Source organism: Parasteatoda tepidariorum, chromosome 5 (genome assembly GCF_043381705.1).
Source record: "Parasteatoda tepidariorum isolate YZ-2023 chromosome 5, CAS_Ptep_4.0, whole genome shotgun sequence".
Taxonomy (NCBI): Eukaryota; Metazoa; Arthropoda; class Arachnida; order Araneae; family Theridiidae; genus Parasteatoda; species Parasteatoda tepidariorum.
In genome coordinates this window covers 91331998-91358922 of record NC_092208.1, presented here as the reverse complement: position 1 = coordinate 91358922, position 26925 = coordinate 91331998, and the positions used below count along the sequence as shown (strand labels likewise).

The following is a 26925-nucleotide window of genomic DNA, read 5'->3' as shown; positions in this document are numbered from 1 at the left end:
TCAGCAAATGTAATCTCTAATCTTGTAGTGAGGAGTTTTGTAATTTCACAATTATTGATTTTTTTTCATTTGATCCAAACAACAATAAATTATCATTTTATAGAATTTTTAAATCAAAATTTAAGGCATCTACTGAATTACAAAATTTTTACGTTTCATTTGTAGAAAAAAGTTTACAGGCATATTGCCCTGCGTGTTGAGTTCAAAAGGTTATTGAAACCCTACTTTAAAGTTACCAAGCAAGTCTTAAAAGCTTTAATATTAAAATTGTTAAAAAGTATTGATAAATTAATGTTCTTTTCTAGAGATTCAATGAGACAGATGCTGCTGATGAGAAAGATTCTCAAGATTCCACGAATGTATCACCACTTGGGTTACCCATCTATCAGAATTTGCTTGTGAATTTTTTGGACACTCAAGCTCCTGTAATTGGTAAGGCAGCTCATATTCCCTTTTAAGTTTCTTCCATCATGCAAGTTACCTTTTTTTCCTGCTGGATTTTCTCCTGCAATCTCAACTTAATTTTATCTATTATTTATAATGTTGGTTTTTTATCCACTAAGTTACAATTTTTCTTGACAAAATGTTTTATTAACCCTTTCGACCAGACTTTTTTAGCATTAATATTTGAGAATATAAAAAGCAGTTTATATAAATGCTGACATATTAAAATAAGTATACTGTGAGTTTATAGTTTTCCATTTCCCCCGTTATTCTGGAAATCTCCTGGGGCATTATGTCCCAATCGTCTTGAATTTTGTAAAAAAATATCTATATATTGCATGGGAATTAATAATAAAAATGATATAAATGCAATGAATTATTTATTCTTTACCAGAACTTATAGAAACCAGAAGTTGCAATTATAAAATAATCAAAACAATGACTAAAATTTTGTCTTCTAATATTTTTATCACTAATGGGATGTATTGTCCCACTGATTAGTGCGATTGAGACATATTGTCCCAATAGTAAATACAATTGGGACTATATATCCTACAAAACAAAATGTGTCAAAATTTCTTAAATCTTATACTAAATAGGTACAATTATTACTTAATAAGAACAAACATGACTATTTTATACAAAATATGGCAAAAATATAGTTGGACTTACCTCAAAGCTCAGAAAATAGGTAAATTAAAACGAGATTGACTGGTGTACAGTGCAAAAAAAAAAAAAAAAAAAAAAAAAAAAAAAAAAAAAAAAAAAAAAAAAAAAAAAAAAAAAAAAAAAAAAAAAAAAANCTGGGGGTGACCTCAAATATGCTAATTAATTAGTGCTAACTAATAATTAAGTTACGAAATCAGGCACAAAAACGTACTTTCTCTGAATAAACATATATTTTTTTTTACATATTTGGATTCTTAACCTTCAAAATATAGGGGGTAGCCCCAGTCTCGGAAATATGGTCCCCATAGTTTGGTCAGGAGAGTGATCCAAAGTTCGTACCCCTCAATGTTAATTTAACTTTCTACGTTTTTTGTCATATTTCTAAAACTAATAAAGCAATTCAATGAAAATTGCACTCACTCATAAAACTCATTTACCCAAAGATAATTTCATGAAAAAAATAATTTTTAATAATTATTAATTATTTTTATTTAATTAAATTGAGGATGAAAAAATTTTGAATTATAAGGTATGAATTTTTTTATACCATATTAATCTACATATTTTTCAATTGAAAAATCTAAAGTTTCAACTGTTTTATTAATTAGAAGCTGAGAAAAATTAAAATTAATTATTTTTAAAAAAATAATTTGGCGACAATAAAGAAATAATTAAATGGGGCGATTAATATTAAAATGTGATAAACTTGCGAGGAACAAAACTTAATTGGAAGAAATTTGACTTCGAGGAATTTGACTTCGCGCGCGTAGCGTAAAATTTCATTTATATCTTTTTGCTAATAATCGTTTACTAATCTTTTTATTTCTTTCTAACTGTAAAATAGATGTTTCTTTTTTAGTTCTTTAATAATTTATTCGAAATTAAGTAAAGAAATTTGAATAAAACATTTTGAATAAAAAACACTTTTTTGAGCGGATGTCTAGTTTTATAAAAGCGTGCTTCTGATAGAATATGATTATACACCAGATTATGCTTATTTAATGTGATTATTATTTATTTATTTTATTTTGTTTATCAATAACTGATACAATTTCTATAATATACATACATATCCTTGATTTGGAATAATATATTTATCAATTTCTTGAATATATATTTTATAAATATCAATAAAAATATGTAGTCAGCATTTTTAATGATCTTAAAACTTTTTTACATCTTATATATCGCTTTAATCTTAAAATAAATTTGTAAATTATCTGTCTGCGCTTGTTTTGCAGAATTATTTTTCTAACTTTTAATTAAATTTTAACACAAAATCTTATTTTTTATGCAACCATGTATATTATTTTACAATAATATACTAATCAATCGTTTTAGTACTTTAATTTATGTTTTGCTTTAAAATAAAATTACTTTTTAAATTATTGCTAAGTTCTTATTGAAAGAAAACTTAGAATTATTGTCAGCTATCTGAGAATTAAATCTTGTTAAGGAATTAAAAATATTCTACTGATCACACACAATATCATTCGATGCAGAACAGCTGACTGTTTACTAAGAATACTATTGTTTTCGAAAAATGAAGATAAATTATTAATTTTCTTTTTTTTATTGTTTCTTATTTATTCGAGTAAAGAAAAGTAAATGCGTATGTGTGCGCAGCGGAAAAATACAACAGATTGTTTTGTTTTTTAAATGAACAAAAAACTATGGACATACAATTTTATTTCGACATTCAAAGTTATTCTTGTGCGCTAACCTAAAGAAAGTTACCCTTTTGTTTATAAAAGTGGAAAATATTTGCTTAAAAAGTTGTGTATATGATTTCTCAACTTTTGCACAGTTTAAAAAAATATTGCTATATCAAGAAAATGTTCGATATGCCTTGTTTTGTTAAACAACTACTAAAATAAAAAAATTATAAAAATATTCGAAAAACGTGCTATTTTTAGAATCATCATCTCAAAAATTGTTCTTTTCCTCCATTTGACTTTTTTCTACTTAATTAACTTATAATAATAGTTTTAACACACGTTTTGAAGAAATTATGAATACAAATTTCTCCTAATATTTCATAATAAAAAACAAGAATATTAATGATTCATTTATAATTGTTTCATTGAACCGGAGTAGTTAATTATTTTCGTAATAATCGTCCTTACAACTATTTAACTTAGATTCTTTGGACTAGGGGTCATTTCATGCATGTAATTCGTCTTTAAAATTTCAATATAAAATGCAAAAATTACAAAAATGAGTAAGCTGACTTTAGCTAATAATAAAAAAGGACAAAATGGTCGGCAAAAGAAGTTATCACATGAGAAGAATGTCAGAGTTACTAACTGTAACAATTGTTACTTTTGTTTAATTAGAGGTATTATAAACCTAAATTTTCCTTTCCTTTAATTTTTTAAATTATATTTTAATAAACTAAGGAAATGAGTGTGTAAATAGTATCCATTCTTTTTACTGCAAATCAAGTTTACTTAGTATCATTCGCATATCTTATGAAGTGCAAATTCTTGAGCTCCTGTGTAGGGTAGTAGGATATTTTATGCATGATCAGTAGTTTCAAGAGTAGTTTACCAGTAGTTTATATTAGTAGGTAGCTAACTTCCTTAAAAATTCTAATTCTGAAAATTGCTTGTTATTTTACAAGTGTGGCAAAGCATTGTTTAAATGTTTATTTAAATAGTTTTCACATTATCCATCAGTTTTCCTTTGAGGAATCAAAAACCATGACCCTAGTAAGCAGCCGAAAACTGAACCATTATAAATTATTACCTTTTAACTTTTTTTTTTGAATTCTCTAACCTTACTACTAAAACTCTATACGGTGCAATATTTTTTTTGGACAAATTATTGACATATTATATATTTTTTACAATTAACATACATGAACATAGTTAAAGAAATGAAGATTTGTAAAGATTTTTCAAAGAGCGCACCTCTAACAATACTTCGGAGCATCATAAAAAAATAATTTAGCACAATTTAGGAGTTAGTACATCCTCTATATACCCCCCCCCCCCGCAATTTAAAATTCGATGATAGAATTGATGAGTTTTTGTAAAAAGACACTGTTACAAACCAGCTGAAAATTTCTTGGTTAATTTATATAATTTTTTCACATGCAAATCCATTTCGAGCAAATCTGTGGCTAAAATTATGTGCGAAACAGGCAATTCATGTTTCTTTCTCTTTTGTATTTTATATATTTTTTTTCTTAAATAAATATTAATTTTCTAAAATTATTAATTGTCAGCTTCTTTAAATTATCCAGTGTAATATTACCTTGCGCTCATCCATTTTCGGGCTCATCTTTGGTTACTAACACATCAAACGCACTTCAGTACTGCAGAGTACGAACGCACTTGAATACAAAACCCCTCTATTTACGCATTATCCTCAATTTTCGCTTTTGGTTTCATATTTTGTAATCTGGCAATCTTGCTTCGAAAATATTTTAAATCATTCCTGAAAAATTTCCTGTTCATGTAAGTTCATTTGAATTCGCTACTCGCTTTATAGATTATGTTTCATTCTGTTTTTCCTTTATATTTAATTTTCTGTTTTTACGTGATATTTTTACTTATTCTATTTTATTTGTTGTAATTTTTTTGTAAAAAATTTTTGAGTGCTTCTCGTATTGTATTGATATATTTTGCTTTGGCTATATTGATACAATATTAGAAAGCACTCTTTTTTGCGGATATAATCGTGTGAGCTAATGAAAAGATTATATCTTTCAGTATTCTTTTTTATCGAAAATAAATATGGTGAATTTTATAAAATCTTGTGATTATGCATCAGAATAGCTATCTTTTTTCAGGTCCACCTTTGCTTAATCATTTCTTTTCCTTTCCTATGAAACTCGAAGTGAGGTGCAAAAGCAATTAACCCTACAACTCTTCAGAAATTTAATAATTACTTATGAAAATTTGGTTTTAATTCTAAACTATCATACAAATGACGTTTAAACAGCTTTAAAAAAATAAATAATGTCAGATAGAAAATTCAGCATCAAGATTCTAAAATCTTGGAGAATCAGAAATAATTTATTAATTGATTTAAATTTCCTTTTCAAAGGAGAATAAAAAAAAACAATATCAATCTGTTTTCTTTAACCAGAAAGCAACTCTAAAATTTTTTTTGGTTGCTTCGCAACGAGAAGCACAATGTTTTCCCGTCTTGTCATTTATTCAGTTTCTCTATGGTTGTTATCAGTTATTTCCCCTTCTATGGGGAGGTAATTTGGCATATTTTTAAACTTTCGCCATATATATAAATCTTTATTACAATCCAATTTACGACCCAATTTTTTCGAAATTTTGTCTACCCCCTCCCCTATTTTAAGTGTCAGGATTCCAAATATGTAAAAAGAAAATATGTTTATTCAGAGAAAGTACGTTTTTGTGTCTGATTGCGTAACTTAATTAATAATTAGCATATTTGAGGTCACCCCCTGGAACCATTAAGATTGACACTTAGTTCATGAAAATCCGATCATTAGAACGAAAGTTATTCAGGGTGATTCGGTTTTTTTTTGCGGACTCTACATGCACACACAAGTCCGCTAATTTGAATATGAGAGTTTCTAAATTCCTTTAGTCATATTTTAATTCCCTTAATACTTAAAGAACCCTAAAAATATAAAAAACCATGCCAAATTGGGATCTGTTTATCCAATATGGAATGAAGTTGAGACGTATATATCGCATTCGAGTCGAAAGGTTAATTGATGGTTTTAAAAATTTGACGCCTTTAACAGTAGTTTTGTGATTAGCTTTATTTAGTTTTATTGAAGTTTCAGAGTACAAATTTTTTTTTCTTCACAAATTTAAAACTAAGTCTTGAAAAGGGTAATTTTAATGTATAAGTTATTCATTATATTTCACTAGCTTTCAAAATGCTTTCCAATTGAAATTCTTCTGTATGTTTAAAAGTTACTTTTGTGTGATGTACAGTATTTATGCTCAGGGCATTGTATATTTTATTAAAATAAGTTTTTTTCTAGATCCAAGCATTTCAAAGATCACTTTTTTTGTATTATTACTAATTGTTGAATGAGTTTGTGATTTCATTTTGCCTGGAATAAGGGGACCCATACCTCTACTGCAGGAAAAGGGTGCACATTAGGGTTTGAAAAATCAGAAAATTTTTAGTCCTTCAGGGCTTGTAAAAATTACAACCCAAAATACATACCCAAGGGAAACTTTTACAAACATCTATTTAATTTGCATCTCCAGGCTTTGCTAATTCTTAGGCTTTTGGCCTGAGTCTCGGGCTTATGTGGCTAATCTCAGAGTATTTTCTCAAACTTTTTTCCTTATAAGTGTATGAAATAGCACACTTTGTCTGTACACTCTTTGCATACAATTCAGCACTCTTTCCTCCAGATCAGCTATTTTGTAGTTCGAGTGTATTTGATTATTTCCTTATGAGAAACTTTTTAAAAAAATTTGAAATGTCTGAAGAACAAAAATAAAAAAGTATGGCTCACTTTTAACAAAGCATGTATTGATGATTTCTTATTAAAAACTGATATCCTGATTAATGTAGAAATTAATTTGTGTACTATTTCATTCGTTTCTTTTTTGAACACAAAGTTTTTTTTTATAATTTGTCTTAGCTAGTAGAAGGTTTAAAAAAGAATGACAAAGCTCGTTTCTTGATGAAAACAGGGGTTTCCAACTCACATGAGGCGGGGGGCCGCAATTAAAAACACCAGTCAAATGGCAGGCCGCAACTTCATCAAAATTTTATATAGGACTCTTTTATGTTTGAAGGAACATTAAATATTACTGTCAGATTTTTATCAAGTTGTACAAAACAAAAGTATCGAATTACAAATTAAAATAAGAGATATTAGATTTTTAAAAATATTGAATTGCATATTAAAAAATTCTGTCTATAATAACTTTAATGTGCACCTATGTACTGAACAATTAATGTACAACAGATATCAAATTGTTAAGATATAAAATGACTGCTAAAGATATTAAATTACAACTAATATATTTTAGTTTGCGAGCCACAAAAAAAGGCTTCACGGGCCGGCTGTGGCCCGCGGGCTGCCAGTTGGTAACCACTGTTCTAGAAGCTTAGTTTTGAGCTTAATAGTAATTAATAGGGTTTTTTGCTTATTTTTTATTTAAATACTTATTAATTTATATTTTATGCTATAACTTATAGTATTATGACTTACACAACTTTATTTTAACTCTTATTAATTAGATGAGCGATCCACTTCTGATAACAAAAGTGCCTTTGCCAATCTTGTTTTGCTGTTTGCTGAACTTATTAGGTCTGATGTCTTTTCGCACGATGCGTACATGTGCACGCTGATCTCTCGGGGGAGCTTCAACAACACAGCAGCTGGGACACAGATTGGATCAGGGTGCATACCGCATTCCAACAAATCCATGTCTACTCCTGAACCATCACTGATGGGTTTTATGCCTGATCCCTCAAGGGGTCTGTCACCAGGTCCTGGAAGTGCTGGTTGCATGGGCATCTCTGGGATGTCAGGATTGGGGATTCCCTCCATTGGAGACAGCAGGCAGGCAGAATCTCTACCCATGTTCGAACCACCCGACAACCGACCTGCATCTGTTAAGCATGATGTAAGAATAATTTTTTTCAAATGAGAATTTGCTTATTTTAATAGAATATTCTGTAAATTATTTGAAATATGTATTCTAGAATTATAACTTAACGAGGAAAACCTTAATGTAAAGCATGATATCTATGTACATGTTTCTCTTACATGGCAACAAAAAACGTTTTCATTTCTTTTTCGGGTTGGCAACAAAGAATTGAAATATCAAGCATGTGAGCTGTTATAAGCATGAGAGTTGAAACATACATAATTACAAATTTCTGAATGAAAACTCTTTTTCTTGCCTGGAAGAAATTGCAAAGAAATGAAAGGTTGAAAGTGAATAGTTCATATTAACAAGCAAAGTGTTCTATGTCATGTTCTAGCTATATTTACGCAGGATCAGCAATAATTTTATTGTCATTTATTATAAAGTTAATTTTAGTAGTTCTTTTATGATTTTTAAGTATAATAAAAAAAATGTACTTGAAGAGTGGAGGAACTTGTTGACAGAAACTGTATATAAATGCTTAGGAGATGTTGAAGAACATGATATTGGTTCTATGACCTTTATATGTAGTTTCTGTGCTGCTCACTTTTGATCAAAAGAAACTTCTGGAAAGTTAACTAAATGTTGCCATTTTGGCAAAATCAATTGTTTTTTGAAAGTATAATTATTATTTTGTTTCTTTTTACTATTGTATGTCATTTATTTCAATTTAAAAATTTTCATTTCAATAACTTGTTATTAACTAAACATTTTAATTTTTTAAAGAGGAATTAATTTTGAAGATTTATATAATTGATTTCAGTTATTGAGATTTTACTTTAGAACACATTTCAAATGGGTTTAACTTAGTAGCATTAGCAAGAGAAACGAGCATGGTTTGTATATAAGATTGCACAGCAATCTTTGGGGATTGAGGAGCATCAGCATAGTTTTTATTTAATGAAATGGTATCTGAGTGATACATACAGGATAGACAGTAAAATCGAAAATTTGTACCATTCTGGATAAATCGGGTAAATGTCAAGGAATAATTAAAATACCTAAAAAATCACCTAGAATAATTAATTTGAGATAAGGTGTACCTAAAAGTGCAATATTTTATTTCCTAAAAAAATTGATAAAATCACGTTTAGAAAAATTAGAGAATTTTTTTTCTGAATATTTATGGCTATCTTTATATAGATCTGTTATAGTGTTCTTTAATTTTTTTTTCACACTCCTTTTTCAAAATTTTCTTATATTACTGCTAATCTTACTATATTTTATACAAGTCCTCAACGCATGATTGCTTAATGATTACTGCATGAATGTTTTAAATTGGAGAATGTATGTTTTTTCAAGTTTAAGAATAAGTATTATGTTGGGCAGGAATTTATTATGTGAATTTGCTTTAAAAAATGGTTGTTCTAATAATTTTTAAGGTCATAGTGTGCATCCCATAAAGAAAAAAATAAAGGATATAAGTTAAAAAATGATTGTGAAAAGGCTTAACTTTGTTGCTCTGTTTCTATTCAGAAATAGATTCCTATTTCTATTATTTAGACCTCTCTGTAGATTATTGAAACTTATATTCCTCTATTTATTCTTTATAACTCTCATGCAATAGTAAAGTATTATTTTGATTGTTTTAAGCACAATCTTTGTTAGAGTTAAGTACAACAACTGATTTCTGATTTAGTTTATTTGAATTGTTAAGTTAAACTATTGTTTCACCCTATTGTGTTGATCAAATAAATGAACATTTTAATTGTTAAAAACAATGCTATATGCAGGCTTCTTGGGAGGAGATGGATACAGATGAGGCTAGGATTGATGCTGATTTAGGGAAACTTCTTCAACATATCAAAGAAGGCCAACAAAATATGAATGATCAACCTGGTAATATTTTTCTCTTTTTACTTTAAGTATGCATTATAACTTGCTTGACCATACAATGGACTGTTATAATTGTTGTAAGATTATTGATTGCAAAAAATATCCAATATAGAAATCAAAAGAGCAGGATAAAGGATAATTAGGCTGCTAAACAAATTCACAATTTTCTTTTAACTTTATTCAAAATTGTTAACAAAGGAGATTGGCTAGTTACAACCACTCTCATCAAAATCCTTTAAGCATCTGACTATACCGCTACACTGTTACGTTTAAAGAAAGAGAGGATGATGCAACATCCTCCCCCCCCTTTTTGACGAAAACTTAGAAGAAAAAAAATAGTCAAAAGTTACTTAAGTCCCAGCCGGTTTGGCTTTTTTATCTTACGTCCATACTTGGACACTCTGTCACTCATGAGTGGGAGGAGAGGCACTTGAGCACGATCACTGGTTGCCAAAGGAACAGTAGTCTCTAGGTCTGGATCTGCGGAACATTCGCTATCAGGAGCTACTGATGGTTCACTACCAGAAGATGGTGTTGTTTCCAAGATGGAATCTTCTGGAACTTCTAAGGAATAGATTCTACCAACAGGTCTGATTAGTATGTTGTTATTACAGCGGAGCTTAAGAGTATGAATTTTCCCACCTTTTCCGGGTATTAGCTCCAATATTTTACCTAAGGGCCAATTCAAACGTTTTTTGTTGTCATTACCAATTAAGACAATTTCTCCAACAGCAAAATTTCTAGTGGCTCCTTCGGGGCGTCTTTGGATCAATTGACTTAAATATTCTTTTCGAAAACAAGATCTTAGATCAGGAATAAGTTTACGACGATGTCTTATTCTTTTTTGAAACTTCGAAAAGTCATTTAGATCTAAATCAGTTACGTCAAAGGATGAATTAGTGGCCAAAAACATAGCAGGGGTCAGTGGTTTCAAATCTGATGTGTCTTCGGACACATATGTCAAGGGTCTATTGTTGATAATCGATTCACAATCACACAGAATGGTGAACAGTTCTTCATAATTGAGCACTGACCTGCCCAGTGTACGCCTTAGTAGATCTTTTATTACAAGAATAAGTCTTTTTCACTAACCACCATGCGGAGGTTGGAAGGAAGTTTCATATAAATGAACATCATACAAAATGAGCATACTTTATATTATAATCATCTTCACTTTTTGTAGTAAATAAAAATGTCTCCAATTTTGATATAATATTGCATACTTAAATGACAGAAAAGTGTTTTTTCTTGCCAAAAAAAAAAATTATTGTAATATCGAAAGAATTATAATTTTTAGGTTGTTATAAAGAGACCATTTTTGTATCTTCAATATCAGCACTTTGTTGGTGACTTGGAAAGTTGTGGTAATCTCAGACTTCTCTTAAGTTGCAACACTCATGACGTTACATTGAGCTTTTACTCTATTTCTTTATTTCATATTTTAACTTTATATTTTTATTTAAAATTTTCTAGTTTTGCAATTTATTTATTATTACATTTTTATACTACTAAGTGGGATAAGTGTGTTACATTAAAAAAAAAAGACTCCTGCTATAACTTTATAGAAATATTCCATTTATTTTATATTTTAAAGCCAGTTGTTTAATGCAATTTTTTTAAAAAAATTGCATTAAATTAGCATGTTATGTTAGACCATGTCTAACATAACATGTTAAAAGATTTTACATGTTTATGTTTGCCTGGGACAATTTTCTCTCCTTTTCTCAATTTTATTCATTTATTTTTGTAAGATTCTGTTGGCTCTGACAAAGATGAGTCCACCCCTCTGAATGCATCAACACCCCTTGGTCACCCACCCCTTGTATCATGCTGCACACCTGGCACACCCTCCAACAATGCATCCTCCAGTACCATGAGCAACACCGCCAGGCACCTTCTCTACACCACTCATTTCCCCCTTTCCCAAGAGGATGCTGCAATCCACGACTGCAACCAGCGCCACATTCTTCTCTTTGGTGTTGGAAAAATTCGTGATGAAGCGAAACACACCACAAAAAAGATCACGAAAGAGATTATGAAGCTCTTTAGCAAGAAAACTTGTATGGATATCATGGATGGTGCGAGAGTGAAGAAAAATGCAAAGGATGGTTTTAATTTCGAAGCAGCCATGAATCGTTTTCAGAGCTTGTCTTATTTTGACCAGCATGTTGTGACAAACACGTGTGCAGCCTCTGTCACTGAAATGCTGAGTTCATTCTCTACTGGGAACTCAAATTATCTTCCCTTAGTGGAGTACATTGCTTATTTGTTTGAATTGATGGAACACGCTTTGAACATTCATGGACTGATAGAATTTTGCATACAGGTTAGAATTTCTTACTCTTGTCACATTTTTTTAATGTCAAGTTGAATATCTTTCTTTCTTTTTTTTTCTTTGAAGATGCGGCATTTCCTGTTTTAAAATTAAAAGATTGTTTTTGGAAAATAGGTTGGACATAACCAAATTAATTATAATCAAATCTGATACTAATAAAATTTCTAGATAATTAAATGTTTAACTAAGCTGAAAAATGAAATATTATTCACTGCAGAAAATAAGATTTCCCCTTTTTAATTTGAATCTCAAAATTTACATAAAAGTAGCAAAGTAAAAAGTTAAAAAAAAAACAATATAATGTACCCGGACATTTTAACTAAGCTAGAATTTTGTTCATAGAAAAACTGATTGTTTTTATATATCATTTAACAAGTTATACTATTAAGCCCTTTTAGGTATTCTGTTTTGCACTTTAATTTTTTTAAATTTTTTATGGCTTTTTAATCAAGTAATTATATTAAATATGGATATGCTATAGTTTGCCTAACATTTAACCTCATTAAAATTATTTAGGGCTGGGTTTCATGAATTTTTCCATGTTGTAGCACTTAAATTTAAGATTAACATTACATGATTAAAATTGTATGATTAAGAATAAAATTGTATGATTACGATTAATAGTATAAGATTAAGATTGCAAAAATTTAAAATTGTCTCACCAAACCTTATTCATGTAACATTTATCTTCTGTATAATATTATTATATATAATGTACATTTTACATAAATAAGATTATGAAACATAAGCTATGGAAGGGTAAATTTATACATCTCATACTTAAAATCCACTGTTAATAAGAATGTATTATCTTAATAATGTGAGAGAAAATATAAATAAAGAAAAGTTACCATCCACTATAAATTATTATGAATTCATTTAATGTGATGCTCAGACCTGTATAATTTCCACAAACGCCATTGCCAAAAGATTTGTCACCATCTAGAAAATGTTTTTACATTTTTTCCTGTTACTAAAAAAAAATCTTTTTCGAATTCCTCAGGAAAAAGATTTTGACGCTTTTTCCTTCCAATGCCAATGCGATTTAAAATTACATTCATGTGATTTTAAATGGCACTTTATTTGAAATCAAATATTGAGATTCTTATTCACACGATTTTAAAATTTAATGTCTAGATTCCTATTTGCTTGATTTTAAAATTACACATGGAGATTCATATTCACAAAATTTAAATAAATATATCAAATCTCGCATCGATGATAACATTTTGTTAACAAATACTTCCTAGATGCACTTTTTTCTTGCTCAAATTTTATATATTATTTTAATTATGTAAAAAGTATTTTTGCACATGACATATTTGGATTTCTATTTTTTTTAATTTTTTCCCAAATTTATAATTTTTTTATGAATTAATACAGAATTTTATAGAAAGTTTTTTTTAAAAAGAAATCTGTGATTTTCAACCAAATTTCACCAAGCTGAGGTAGCGGCAAAAAAGTTGAAACTGGTTACAAGAGTTAGTCAATGCATGCAGAAAGTTTTGTAATTGAAATTTTGTGTTCACAGAAAGTTTTTCATTTTATCTAAGCCTGGTGATACTTGCTGCTCATACATATAACTTTTCAAAGCATGCAAATAACATTTGGTGTGGCCAGCCACATTTTTGTATTTGGGTGATATTTGCTTTTTATTTAGATGAAAACCAAACCTTGCTTAGATATAATTTAGCAAATGAAATGAGAAGCCTTTTTAGAAAGTGAAAAGAGAAACCATCAGCTTTTTCAGGACGTTCATCTTATATTAAATCCAAATCTTATACTACTCTTGTCTTACCATTAAAAGTGATGCTTAATATGTATCCAAAACTGTAAACCTATAAAAGGATTTATTGTAGTCTTGAAGATATTGGGACCTCATGGCAGCCCTTGTGTCACTTTACAGCACCTAAACAAGACTCGTAATTAATGGCGGTCCGAGACCACTAAAATTTGACTATCATAAAATAATTATTAGTGATCCCATGGACCAACAATCGATATAAGGGAACAATGTACTATTTTGGTTTTTGGTTTTGTTCTGCGTTTTTATCTAGAATAGCATAATTCATCATTATTTAAATAATACAGATTTTCTGCATTGTTACTTTCCATTCAAAATGATGTATTAACTTTTTTTTTTAAATATGAACATGTAAACTCTCATGTGAAAATGTGTACTGGTAATGTGTGCACTGGTGTAATGATAATATCCTTTAGCTACTGTTCCTTCAAACTAGCTACTAATTTCTACCCTTGATTAAAATACAACAACACACACTTTTAAGAATCCCTGTATCAGTCTGTTGTAATAAAACCCTGTATAAGTAAAATTGATTGTTTCAAAGAGTTCCACCTCAAATTGTTGACTTTAGTTCAATTCAAAAAAATAAAAAATGTGTCTCTTAACATAGCTCTTGAAGGAATTAGTAGATGTTGAAGCGCAACTGTCTCAAAAGTCATCTTCATTGGCTGGAAGCTATGCCACATCAGTGGGGCTGAGTATTGTGGGAGTGCTATACACATATCATTGTTGTCTCCTTATCTCCCAGGAAGAAACACTTGCAGTCTTTGAAGGGTAGGCCTTCCTTTACCCTCTTGCAATTTTGCCTTTAGAAAGTTACATTTTGACCTGAATTCTTTTTTTAACCAAATCAATATTTCATGCTACTTTAATTAATGATCTTTCTTAGTTTTAATTTAGTTGAATTGATATCTCTAGATTAAAAGCTCTCAATTAATTGAAGGACTGGCTGAAATTTGACAGTTGATATTTTACTACTTTGATGATTCATAAAGTGATTCTTAATATTTTAGTATAAAATTCCAATTTCTATCCTTTCCTGTTATTAGAAATGTATGTTCTAAGGATTGACGTACATATATTTTTTACCTTATTTTAGCCCAGAAAATATGTATCTAAATCTGAAAACTGAAAATCTAAATATAATATATCAATTATGATAATTATAACTAATTTTGCAAAAAGGAACTAAATATTACACAAAACTGAATATGTACCCTAGTCATGAAAGTTCTTAAGTAAACCTTCCTTTTACCTATTTTTAAATTAAATTGATAAGATAATAAAATCTAGAATCGGTAGCTGAAAAATTTAACTTTAATAAAATACCATTAAAATATTATATCTTACTAAACTTTTTTACTTTGCTATTAATGCAATCAATAATAGTTTTTTTATTTTTAACTCAAGGTATACTGACTACAATACAGTGTAGATATAGTTAATTCTTATTTAATTCATAGTGCAAAATATTCCAGTTGATGTCAATTTTTCATCAAGCGTATCAAATTTTTAATGCAAAGTCTTCGTATAAACCACCTGATATGTATGCATTACCCTAAAATAATGGAACAGACAATTTCAGTTTTTGGCATTTTTTCAGTTTTCTCAAGAAATACCTGGTTTATTATTTTATAACTTTAGCGGGGTTTAGAGCATGCAATTTCTCATACTTATGATGAATAAAGTTAAAAGATTTCAGAGCTTTGAGATTGAGAAACTGGTAATAAATTTCAAACAAAAAAGAGTGTTTTTGCCAGAAAAAATAGCAATATGCTTTTAACCATATTGATCACTTTGATTATTATGTTCAATGATTGCATAAAATTTCATAAGCATTGTTTTATTGGACGTGGCCTAGCTTTAATATTCAGTTATTGCATATAATAAAGAAAGTAATTGATACAAGTTACAAGCTCATTGCTATATATTTTGGCATAGTGTATTCAAAACTTTTTTTTGTTTTGTTTATAGTTTACTGCCAGTCCCCTTCAAATCATTGAAGGCTTTAAACCTTATTGATAAGTATGAGAAATCGCATGTGCACAAACATCCTTAAATTTGTAAATTTATAAGTATTTTTTGAGAAAACTGAAAGAATGAGTGAAAACTGAAAGTTTCTCTTCCATTATTGTTGGGTAGTGTATATTGTGAAATCTAAAGTAAATAGGATTTTGATAAATAAAAGCTTATTATTATTGTAGGCTTTCAAAAATAGTGAAGCACATAAATACTCCTACAGACTGCAGTTCTTCTGCTGAGAGATGCATCCTATCCTATTTGTTTGATTTGTGTTCTTCCTGCAATTATCTTAAGGTATATTTTTTCCCCTTTGCTCTAAAATTGAATGATGTAATTTTTTTCTAATGAAACATAACTTTAACATTTAAAAACATATAAACTTTCTCTATAGTTAAATGATTTATAGACTATTTAAAAAAAATAAGGTAAGTGTTTGTATTTTTAAACTTAATATTAATTTATTTTAGTAGCATTTTAAATAATATTTGTAATTATAGAGACTCGATTAAACGTTTTAGGGTCATGGTCCAAGAAGTTGTCCAAATGTTTAAGGGTCATTGTCTTTGCTTAATTTATTTTCTTGTGATATTTTTTTCTAACTTTATTAATTATTCTTATTTTATTATAAGTGTTTAGCGTTTAGCCAGATGTTTGTCTTTTTTTTTAGGAAATTTTCTAATGTAACCATTTTAGTTTTTCTTTTTTGGCTGAGCTTAAGATTCATATATATATATTTTTTTTGTTGGCAATTTTACGTTTATTTCAAACATTATTACAATACTTCAAATCATTTTGGTTTTCTTTACTTTCGCATCTGGCAAGTCTCGAAAATGGATTCCTATTTTTGAATTGACTGTTATTTCATATTTATTTTTGTTACGAATGAAGTTTTCAATTGGGAAATATCTTCAGCTTCTTGGGATTATTTATTTAATTCATAATTTTTATTTGTGGTTGATTATTTTCATGTTGTTGAGTACCAATTTTACTTTTAGACTAGTTCAATAGTTTTAAAATGGAAAAATATGGAATTACTATATTTTGTTGAATTAAAGTTTAAATATTTATTTCATTTAAGATATTCTCTCTCTCTCTTTTATTTATTTTTTAATTTTTTTACTATTGAGTAATCTTTGTACTTTATTAATTAAAGAGAAAGAAATGGAGTTGTGAAATAATTTTGGCAAGAGATATGCATTTAAGCCTATCAATAAAGCCTTTTTTCCCTATTAGTTTCAACCAGAGAGCAGTTGAATGTTTAAACCTCCTAATGTTAATATCACTTTCCATGTGTTCCACCATTCTCGAAACCTTTTTTTAAGGAATCAAAGCATTTTTATGCATAAGCATAAATTTTATTTACCCAAAGATAACTCCATGTTAAAAATAATATCTAACAGTGTTTTTATTCATTTTTATTATTTAATTTAATAAATGTCAGAAAAATTGTACACATTTTTGTAGCTTTTTATAGTTTGTAATTTTAATTAATAGGATACTAAATTTGAGGGAAATATGTGAAATAGCTCTTAAAAGTTTTTTACAGACATGACTTTTTTTACAGAAACTATTTAACTAATTTCATTTAAATAGTTTTTTATTTATTAATTTTTATTTGAGTTATTAATTTTTATTATTTTATTTAAATAGTGTGGAACACATTTTTAATTGTAAGGAATAAAACTTTTAACATTAAACTACATGATTTTAATTGACAATTATAATAAATTATTTGTAAAAGAGTTTTTTTTTTCGTTAGCATGAGTGGTTAAACTCATTTTTTTAAAAGACTAATTAATGATTTCATTTTATTTTTGTAGTCTCGTCATCAAGAGCAGTTTTCTAATATGTATCCCAAGGCTAAAAACGTGATGTACGGTATGGTGCCACCTGCATGGAATACTAAGTTCATGATTGAATATCTTACAGAACCTAGGTAATTTTTCTAATCCTAGGATTCTAAGTAATTTAACTAGTTACTTGTTTTATTATTTTGTTACTTGTTTTATTTAACAGTTACTTGTTTTATTATTTTATTTAGAATTTCCTTCGCTTTTGCTGTAGTATCTTGCCATGAATTAGAATAAAAATTAAGAAAAAGAAATTTGAAAATTAAGAAAAAGTTTGATTTATCCATTTCTTGATAGCCCATTATTTGCTTTCTAGTTTGTAACAAAACTAAGCACTATCATTGTATTATTTTTACAATTTAGTGATAAATTCATACTTTCACCTAGTCTTATTGCATTTATTAAATTTGAAGTACTTTTATCATTTTATTTCTTGCAGTGTACAAAATAAAAAAGATATCTTCCTGAATAACTTTTGTTCTAATGATCAAATTTTAATTGTCAATCATTGTATCTAAAAGAGTCGACCTTAAATATGCTAATTAAATGGTACTAACCAGGGACTGCAGAAACAGGAGAGCAGAGGGGGCTTTTGCCCCCCTCACATTTTATAATTGAACTGACACCGGCCCATTTAAATTACAATTTTTCACACAATATTTCTGTGTAATTAAATTTAAAATTTAAAAAAAATAATTTTTTTGTCAGAATTCTAAAAGTAATGTCTATTTTCAAGTGACCTTTAACATTTCCTTGGTGAAAACTACTACAAATCATCCCCTAGTCTCCCCCCCCCATAAGAAATATATGTCCCTATTGCTACTGCTCTAATGGGGTAAATTCTTGATTTCAATGTCACAGCGAACAGAATAAAAAAAAATATATATTAAATGAGAGATTTTCAACCAATGAATTCTACATTCCTTTTCATTTAAATTAAATTTTGTTACCTTAATTTGCTATTTAAAGTAGTTTCACAATATAGAGAACTACATATCCTAGTTTGAAAAAAAATTTTAAATAAGTTTTTTAAAACTATTTAAATTATGAAAGTATTAATAGTTTTCAGCGTAATAATATCAATTACTTTTTTGTATTAATGTATAAAAATTAGACGTTGGAATATATTAAAATACCTTCAAAATGTATGTTTTAGATTGAAATTAGAGATACAGTATTTGAAGCAACTGAATGATCAACAGATTTTACGCTACAGCTTTGTTTGCAATGCTATTCACTGTGTTTCAGTGTGTAAAGACCCTGATAGGTGAGTTTTGTAATTGCTTTTATCATTTTGTACTTTCAATGCTAAATTCAAATAAATTATTTTTATTTTTTGTATGTGATGATATTGTCTGTGCAGTACATATATAACGTACTAAGAAATACAAACTTGAACCAATGGGTTTTAAATGATTTTTGCCAAAACCAAAATATATGTTATTCACCTTCTACCTGCAGTTTTATGAATCATACATTATGGTTCTTTATTATTAAGTTGTTGTGAAGAATTTCTGCATGAATAATTTGCTCAGAAAATCTAGATGAGTTGGTATCCCTTAACCTGCGATGCGAATTGTTCTAGACAATGGGTACATCAGATGCAATTTTTTAAAAATTTTATTGAAAAAAGTTTTTATAAACTAATAAACTAATCAAATCACAAATAAAAAATTAACATTATAAATAAAATTTATTTTTCTAAAAACTTCAATAGTATGTGTTTTCACTTTATACGAAAGGACTTGAGCCATATTTAAACTTGTCTATAAACAAGAATCAAAATGTAGAAGTAAAATATGCAGGTGCAGTGTAAATATAGTTAGGACAGAACGTTTACCGTTCAACAAGGTGAACTGGGTTTAAATGTCAGCTAAAGGCTGGTCGATTCGAATTTTGTACTTGGCTCGCACCGACCACAGTGCTGATGCAAGATATCCCCAGTGGTAGGCAGAACATGGGTTAGAGTACCTTTGCTGTCAGGCTAACCGTGGAAGGTTTTCATGGTTTTCCGCTTCATGTAACGCAGATGCAGGTTAGTTCCATCATAGAAATCCTCCACGGAGTTCTCTCAATACTAGTACTATCCAGGAGTTTCCTTGTCTTCTGGATTGGTTTCAAAGTTACAACACTACAGAGAGGAACATTGGTAGTCGTAAACCCAAAATTGGGTCGGCTGTTCAATGGCTGTTATAAAATAAAATCATTAAGCTGAAATTACTATTTTTAATACTCATGTAAAATCACAAGGGAACACAAGTATGTCCCCTCATGTGATAAATCAATGTACCTTCTCATACTGAATTAATTATCATACATTAATTTTGATTTTCTTTTTTTCATCTGAAGGTTGAATGAAATAGCTATCTTTTGTGCTGAAGTTACTGCAAAATGCTATCATTTGAGTTCTGAATGGATAGCTGCCCTCAAGGCTCTTTGCTGGTCTTCCAATCATACAATTGGATTTTTAGAGCTAGTAACGGAAGTTAATGTAAGTTACTTATTTATAATTTTAATATTTGATTTATTAATTTGCTTGTCACCATTTAAAAATCTTGTATAAAATGTTCTAGTTTTTTTAAAAAATTTAATTTGATATAATCACAAATTTCATTAGTTTTTTTTTTTTTTCAATCTTATATTTAGTTTATGAGCTCATAAAAAAGCCTTATAAGTACTAGTAATCTAATATTTTTTACTATGAAGGAAAAACTTTTTTATAAAATAGTATAGTGAACAATGTTTTCTCCTAAAGTGTTGCAGTTAGTATGCAATCTAACTTGTTCATATCAAGTACAAAGTGACCTCAAAATTTACTTGTTACAACAGAGTGCTTGTACAAAAAACAGGTTTATGAAGAAAAAAATTCATAAAAGTTCATTAACACTTATTAAATTAGAATTATAGTAGATTAAACCAAGAAACTACATGAATAAAGCATAAATTAAAGTATGTAAATGGACATACTATAGTTTCAGTTCTATGAACAAGAACCTTCCTCAGTGTCTAAAGGTCAGATGAGGATATAAAAGTAAAGAGATAAGCACATGTAAAGTGGTTTAACGTATAGGGACAGAGTAGCAGGTTTAAACCAGGAAATAAGGGAGAGATAAGAAGCAGGTGTGAGAGGATATGGCAAGAATTCAAGCGTGCAGCAGATTAAATTACAGTTTTCCAAATATTGAGAATGGTAAAATATTCAAAAGATGATTAACTAAAGTATTAGAATTTTTCAAAATATGAAATGAATCCCAAAAATCAAGTTCAGAAACTGAAGAACTATGTTAAATGATTTTAGTAGGGAAAAAAACTCAAGCATGTGATTTGAATTAAAACTGCTCAGAGTGATAAAAGATCAGTTAATGTCCTTATTTTGGGTGTCTCTCTTGTGTTCTTTAAGTCCAAGTTTAAGGGTAGCTTTAGTTTGTCCAATGTAGGCAAGACTTGAAGTTTGATACAGCTACTATTATAGGATAGTTAAAGGATCTTGATGAAATTTAGTTTAGTGGCAGAAGAAAAAATTGACTTTAAACCGAATTTTATTCAAAATCTTAGCAGCTTAGGAACTAATTTTCATATAATAAAGTAAAAAAATCAAATTGTTAAAAGTTTGATTTGGAGAGTAAGGTGGATTGGTAGATTTAATTTATATAGTTGGAATCAATAATATTAGAAATAAAATCACAGTCTACAACAATGTCTTTAACATAAAGCAGCTCTTCATTGAAGAGATAACTATTTGAACAAATTTTAGATCCAAGTGCAGCTTCTAACTTTTGGTTGGTGGATGGTTTTAAAAATATAGGAGGAGGAAGTGAAACTGCAAACGGTTTTCGTCAAACAATAGGGAAACATTTATTTGTATTACATTATTAATGTGAGAGATAAAGTGAATGTGTGATTTAAAAGTTTCAAACACTTATGTCATATTAAAAACATTGAATAGATTTTAGTCTAACTAAATAAAAGAGAGAACAGATGTACTGCAATGATTTATTAATTCTTTTGCTACAAATCGGAATTTATAACTAAGTCCCCACTCACCCTATTTTATTAAGATATTCTAAAAAACATTCTTAGAGCTAACTATTTTGTAAATTTTTACGATCTCAGAAATACATTTTATAATATCAATTTGAAATTTTAGCTGTCATTACAGAATTTCCAAAGGAAAATAAAAAAAAGTCATGAACGTTTCTTCTCCCTCTGACAGAAGAGAAACGTTTTGAGAATAATTCTGCAGAAAAAAAGCTCAAAATTCTGCAGAAAAAATGTTTTTTGAAAAATTATGCAGTTATAAAAATCAAGCTTTTTTGCTTCTCTAATGAAAACTATTTCTTCAAGAACACTGTAATATTCTGCGACAGTGTGGCTGTGTTGCCACGATTCTGCTGTGAAGAGCTATTCTATCAATCATTATTCAATTGAATTTACCATTAATAGTAAATGTGGACTGATCTAAATAAATTCAAGTAAGATTTACTAGTACGTCAATTTCAACTTTAAAGAAGAATTTTTGTGATCTCTTTTTTTAGATAGTTAAGGGCACCTTTATTGAGAAAATAAGTGAATAAAGATTTTACATCAAAAGAGACCATTTCGTTTTCATTAGGTTTGAACGTATGAAGCTCATTAACAAAATAATTATAATTTAAAACAAGATGATTAGCTAATTTTTGAGCAGCAGTGCCATTATTAGAAACAGCGAGTCTAAGAGGAGTGCCAGCCTTATGAACTTTAGGTAAACTTACCACAGTATGGATTAGTAGGTGTAAGAGAATATTTCAGATGATAAAGAATAATTAATGAAGTTTTAATGGGATATTAGATTTTATTCAACTCTAGAACTACACTATGACCGCTTTATCAGCTTTAGTTATGACAATGAGTTCAAAGATTTTAATTCCGAAAGAGCAGTTTTGCTGATTATTAGTATACGGTCTAGAATTTAAATCAACAATATTAACTATTAAATGTTGAATTAAATTTGTGCTTTATTCACATTTTTTTTTTGTCTATATTGGACAAAGTATACCTTTGTTGAATAGAAATTTGGTACTTACTTAATTTATTTTTAATTTCTGTTGAGTGCATTTGCTTTGAAACTTTTTTATTGTCACAATGTGGTGGAATTATTCTTCAGATAGGACCCAAAAATTATTGTCAACATCAAAAAGAAATTTGTGAACCTGAAAAATATCAAAAAGGAATTTGTCTACCCAAAAAACATCAATATGGAAGTAGTCTCGAAAATGAAAAGCTGCGCTAGAGAGGTATAAATAAGTAGAAATTTTATGAATCTCAAAAATAGCACTTGCTACGACCCATGTTTGTTCCTTAAAAGCAAGCCACGCTCAAATAGACAAAGCATTGTACCAGTTCAGTTTCTCTAATTTCTTCGATAAATCCGGTTGCTCCTTAAATCTGGGCTTTAAATTGAGTTTGACTGTACTTTAGTGCTAACTTAGTCATGGCACCCATAGGGTCTCTAAAACCTGAAATAATCTGAGGTTCAAAATAAATAAATCTAATTATTATATATTTCAAAAATTCTACCATCTGGTTAAGTATAACTTGCACAAAACATTCTCTGTGTAATAAATTCCTGTTTCAAAATTTTTCTTACATGTAACAGTTGGGTTGAAAAGCTCGTGGGTTGACGCATAGATGGCGCTACTATTATTAAATCCATATGATTTTTAGTTAGTCCTAACTTTCGAAAGACACGTGTATAAATTTGACAGCTGTCTGACTATTAGTTTCTGAGATATGGTATTTTTAGTGAAGCAACTTTTGTAGGTTTAAAAACAATGGATTAAAAGGAATTTCGTGTGTTAATAAAGTATTGCTTTTTTTAACCAAAAAGGAAAAAATACTGTTGAAACCAAGGCTTGGCTTGATAAACATTATTCGGACTCTGCACCAGAAAAATCAACCATTGAGAAGTGATTTGCTAAGTTTAAACGAGGTGAAATCAGCACCTACAGCGAGGCAAGCATTGGACACCCCAAAGAGGCTGTTACCGACGAAAACATCAAAAAAGAATTCTAGATTACAGTAAAGTGAAGTTGATCGAGATATCTGAGATTCTAAAGATATCAAGGGAACTTGTTGGACATATCGTGAATGAATATTTGGCTATGCGAAAGCTCTATGCAAAGTGAGTGCCGCTCGAGCTCACAATCGACCAAAAGCTACAACGAATTGATGATTCTGAGCTATGATTGAAGTTATTTAATCGTAATAAACCCAAATTTATGCTTTGATCTGTGACAATAGATGAAACATGGCTCCATCATTTCACACCGGAGTCCAATCGACAGTCAGCCGAGTGGATTGTGCGAGGTGAACCAACTCCAAAGCGTGGTAAGACGCAGCAGTCAGCTGGCAAAGTTATGGCATCAGTATTTTGGGATGTGCATGGTATAATATTCATCGACTATCTTGAAAAAGGAAAAACCATCAACAGCGACTATTAAGCAGCGCTATTGGAGAGTTAGAAACACGAAATTTTGATATGACAATAGTTTTAATAAATATGAGGAAATTTTGGTTCTTTTAGCTTTAAAAAAAATTGTCCTAGAGTATATAGTAGAACCTCGATTGATTGTTTCTCATAGAACCAAATGATAGATACAAGAAAAGCTATGAATGGGGTCAAAATAAAATATTAAGTAATGACTATTATAAGTATAAAAAAGTGAAAAAATGTTGTACATTGATGACACAATTATTTATTTATTTTAAATTATTGGAAAATTTTGGTTTTGAAAACACTCTTTTCTTCTCAGCTCAAAAACGAAATTTTCAATATTTGTAACAGATTCATTTTCTGTATACTCACATTTTCTGTATACTCGTCTAATTACTGTTCATTGTTTCAAAAGCTTGGAAGTCTATTAGGGAAATTAGTAGTTTAAAAAATGATCTAAGAGATTAACATTAAAAGTAGTCGTTGCACACGAGAAATGAAAAATTAATGAAGGATGGATTAAACTTTGACTGTACTTGTGTATCTAAAACTTTAGTGCAGTTAAAAATTAATATCAGAATTTTAAATCTAGTATATTATAATTTTCTAGTTTAATTTGTAGTAAGAATGAAGAATCCATAACTTCTGCAAAATTCCCTTTCTATGTCATAAATTGTGGCGTATGAAAAATCTCCCTATTTTTATTTCTCTAATGTTGCCATCTATTCATTTTATTTTATCGACTCATTATACTTGTTATGTTGTCAAGATGTTTTTTAATAAATTAAATATAAGTTCTTTTAATTGATTAAATACGTAATTCATTTAATGGCTTAAATTTTTTTTAAATGCTTCTAGATTCGCGATCTCTCTATTCATGATAACCTTGCATTGCTAACATCAGTATTGATTGCTCGAAGATGTTTCTTACTTCAAGACTTTGTTATCAATGTTGCCATTCCTGCTATAATTGCTGCTCTTCCAGGTGAGTTCTATTTGTTTTATACTTTTATCTTTTTTTATAGCAGTATGTACTTAGAATGTTTTTTTTGTTTTTTTTTTGTGTTGTGCAAATTATTTTTTAATTATAAATTAAGGCTGTTAAAAATGATTATTTGAAAAAAATAATCTAAATTATCTGATTTTTAAAGAAATTTAAATCAGTTTTTTATACCATTAAATTGCAAGCTCTAATTAAATTTTTAATAATACTTAAGAGTTATTAGCAATATTAAAACTAAATTACTTTATAGCTAAAATTGTGAATTTTATTAAGTAAGACAACTGATCTTCTTTAAATCATGTGAAGCATAGTTTTTTTAAATTTAAAATACACATCTTCATGAATTGTAATGTGCGGAAGCTGATTCATTAATTAGACATTAAAAAATTTAGATCAGAAAACTATAAAAAAAGCAAATGTTCTAGGCTGAATAAGTCTATTTATATTATTCAAACCTAAATGGGTATAATTAAAGTATAATCATAAATGAAAGTTTTCATATCTATATTTTATCTCCTTTTTTCCCCTCTCTCTCTTTATTCCCTGGATAAAATGTTCATTATCACTGAAATTATGTTTTAAAAAATAACTGAACTACATCTTATAATGTGGGAAAATATTTGTGACTTAGATCAATTATTTTTTATATTTTTAAAATTCAAGTGACCTAAATCGTGCCTTTTCCTTTAGCAAATAATGTTGCTGCAGTGGAAGCTGAAGCAGGTGCCAGACTGACTTGTCACGTTCTAAGACGCTTGTTTAAAAAACCATATTCACCCCCTGGTGTTTATCACACCCCCAATCAAGGGAAGCGCATTTACCATATTAAGTACCCGAGCGATCGCCATTTACTTTCAGCTACGTATTCTGGCATGAGAGTGGAAGCCATTTTGACAGTTTTGAAAGCCATATTGGTTTTAGGTAAGTTGTGATTTATTAATTCTGAGTTATGTAGAATTTACCCGCCATTAATTGGAATAATTTCTCCAGTCTTCAAAAAAAATTACAGCAGTTACTCAAATTACATTAAGGGCTATGCAAAAAAAAATTGTTGTTTTTTTAAGTGAACTTCATGCTAAGCGTGCCTACATATATTTTGGTTACCAACCCACAGGCCATGACCCATGAAGATTGACGACGCTGGTCAAGAGTTAGGCTGTGGTGTCTATATAAATTTACATACTGTCTATATATATACCTATGCATATATGTATAGTAGGTGTCTATTTGCTATAATATTTTTATTTGTACATTTAGTTTATGGTCTTCAAAATTTTTTCTACCGATTTTTTATCCGCACTAGTAAAAAATATTGGGTATCATTGCACTAAGCAATTATATTGGTCATTTTTAGTTTATTCCATTTTTACCAATGTCCTGAAAAAATATATTTCTTCTGAAAAAAAAAAACTATGAAAAATGTGATCGGGACCTACTATTGGGAAAATTCTTATACCAATTTTTTTAATATTTATTTTTTGGCTCATCAATTAGTCATTGATCTTTTTTACAGGGCTTTTAAGTTTATGTATGCTGAGACCATTATTTAAAATACTGTAAATGAAGTTAAATGTTGTTTAATGAATTCTTTAAGTTTATTTTTATCCTGATGCATTGACAAATGCTTTTTCAAACAAAAGGTAGTGTTCTGTTTTAACATCTTGGTTTTATGTGTTTTGTTTCATATCAAAAGCTTTCAGTTTAGTCAGGTACTTAACGGTAATTAAAATAAGTTATTAGTGTATGTAAATAAAGATAGTACTAATGAATAAAGCAAAATTTTGTGAATAAAGCATAGATGAAAGTACATAAATGAACATGATATAGTTTCAGTTCTATAATTAAGAACTTTCTATGTCCCTATTTTTATTTCTCT

The 26925-nt window shown here is 28.8% G+C and overlaps 1 protein-coding gene across 4 annotated transcripts in view; it reads left to right on the top strand.

Moving 5' to 3' along the window:
• The window catches only part of LOC107454238 (mediator complex subunit kohtalo), a 107044-nt gene that overhangs the window by 30298 nt on the left and 49821 nt on the right, over nucleotides 1–26925 (top strand). For all 4 annotated transcript variants that reach the window (XM_043044733.2, XM_043044732.2, XM_043044731.2 and 1 more), the window contains exons 14-24: nucleotides 306–432; nucleotides 7315–7703; nucleotides 9461–9566; nucleotides 11315–11889; nucleotides 14313–14476; nucleotides 15907–16018; nucleotides 17545–17660; nucleotides 18731–18841; nucleotides 19924–20065; nucleotides 24905–25031; nucleotides 25740–25970. In XM_043044733.2, coding sequence (XP_042900667.1) covers nucleotides 306–432; nucleotides 7315–7703; nucleotides 9461–9566; nucleotides 11315–11889; nucleotides 14313–14476; nucleotides 15907–16018; nucleotides 17545–17660; nucleotides 18731–18841; nucleotides 19924–20065; nucleotides 24905–25031; nucleotides 25740–25970 — 2200 coding nt within the window. The remainder of the gene's footprint in view (nucleotides 1–305; nucleotides 433–7314; nucleotides 7704–9460; nucleotides 9567–11314; nucleotides 11890–14312; nucleotides 14477–15906; nucleotides 16019–17544; nucleotides 17661–18730; nucleotides 18842–19923; nucleotides 20066–24904; nucleotides 25032–25739; nucleotides 25971–26925) is intronic.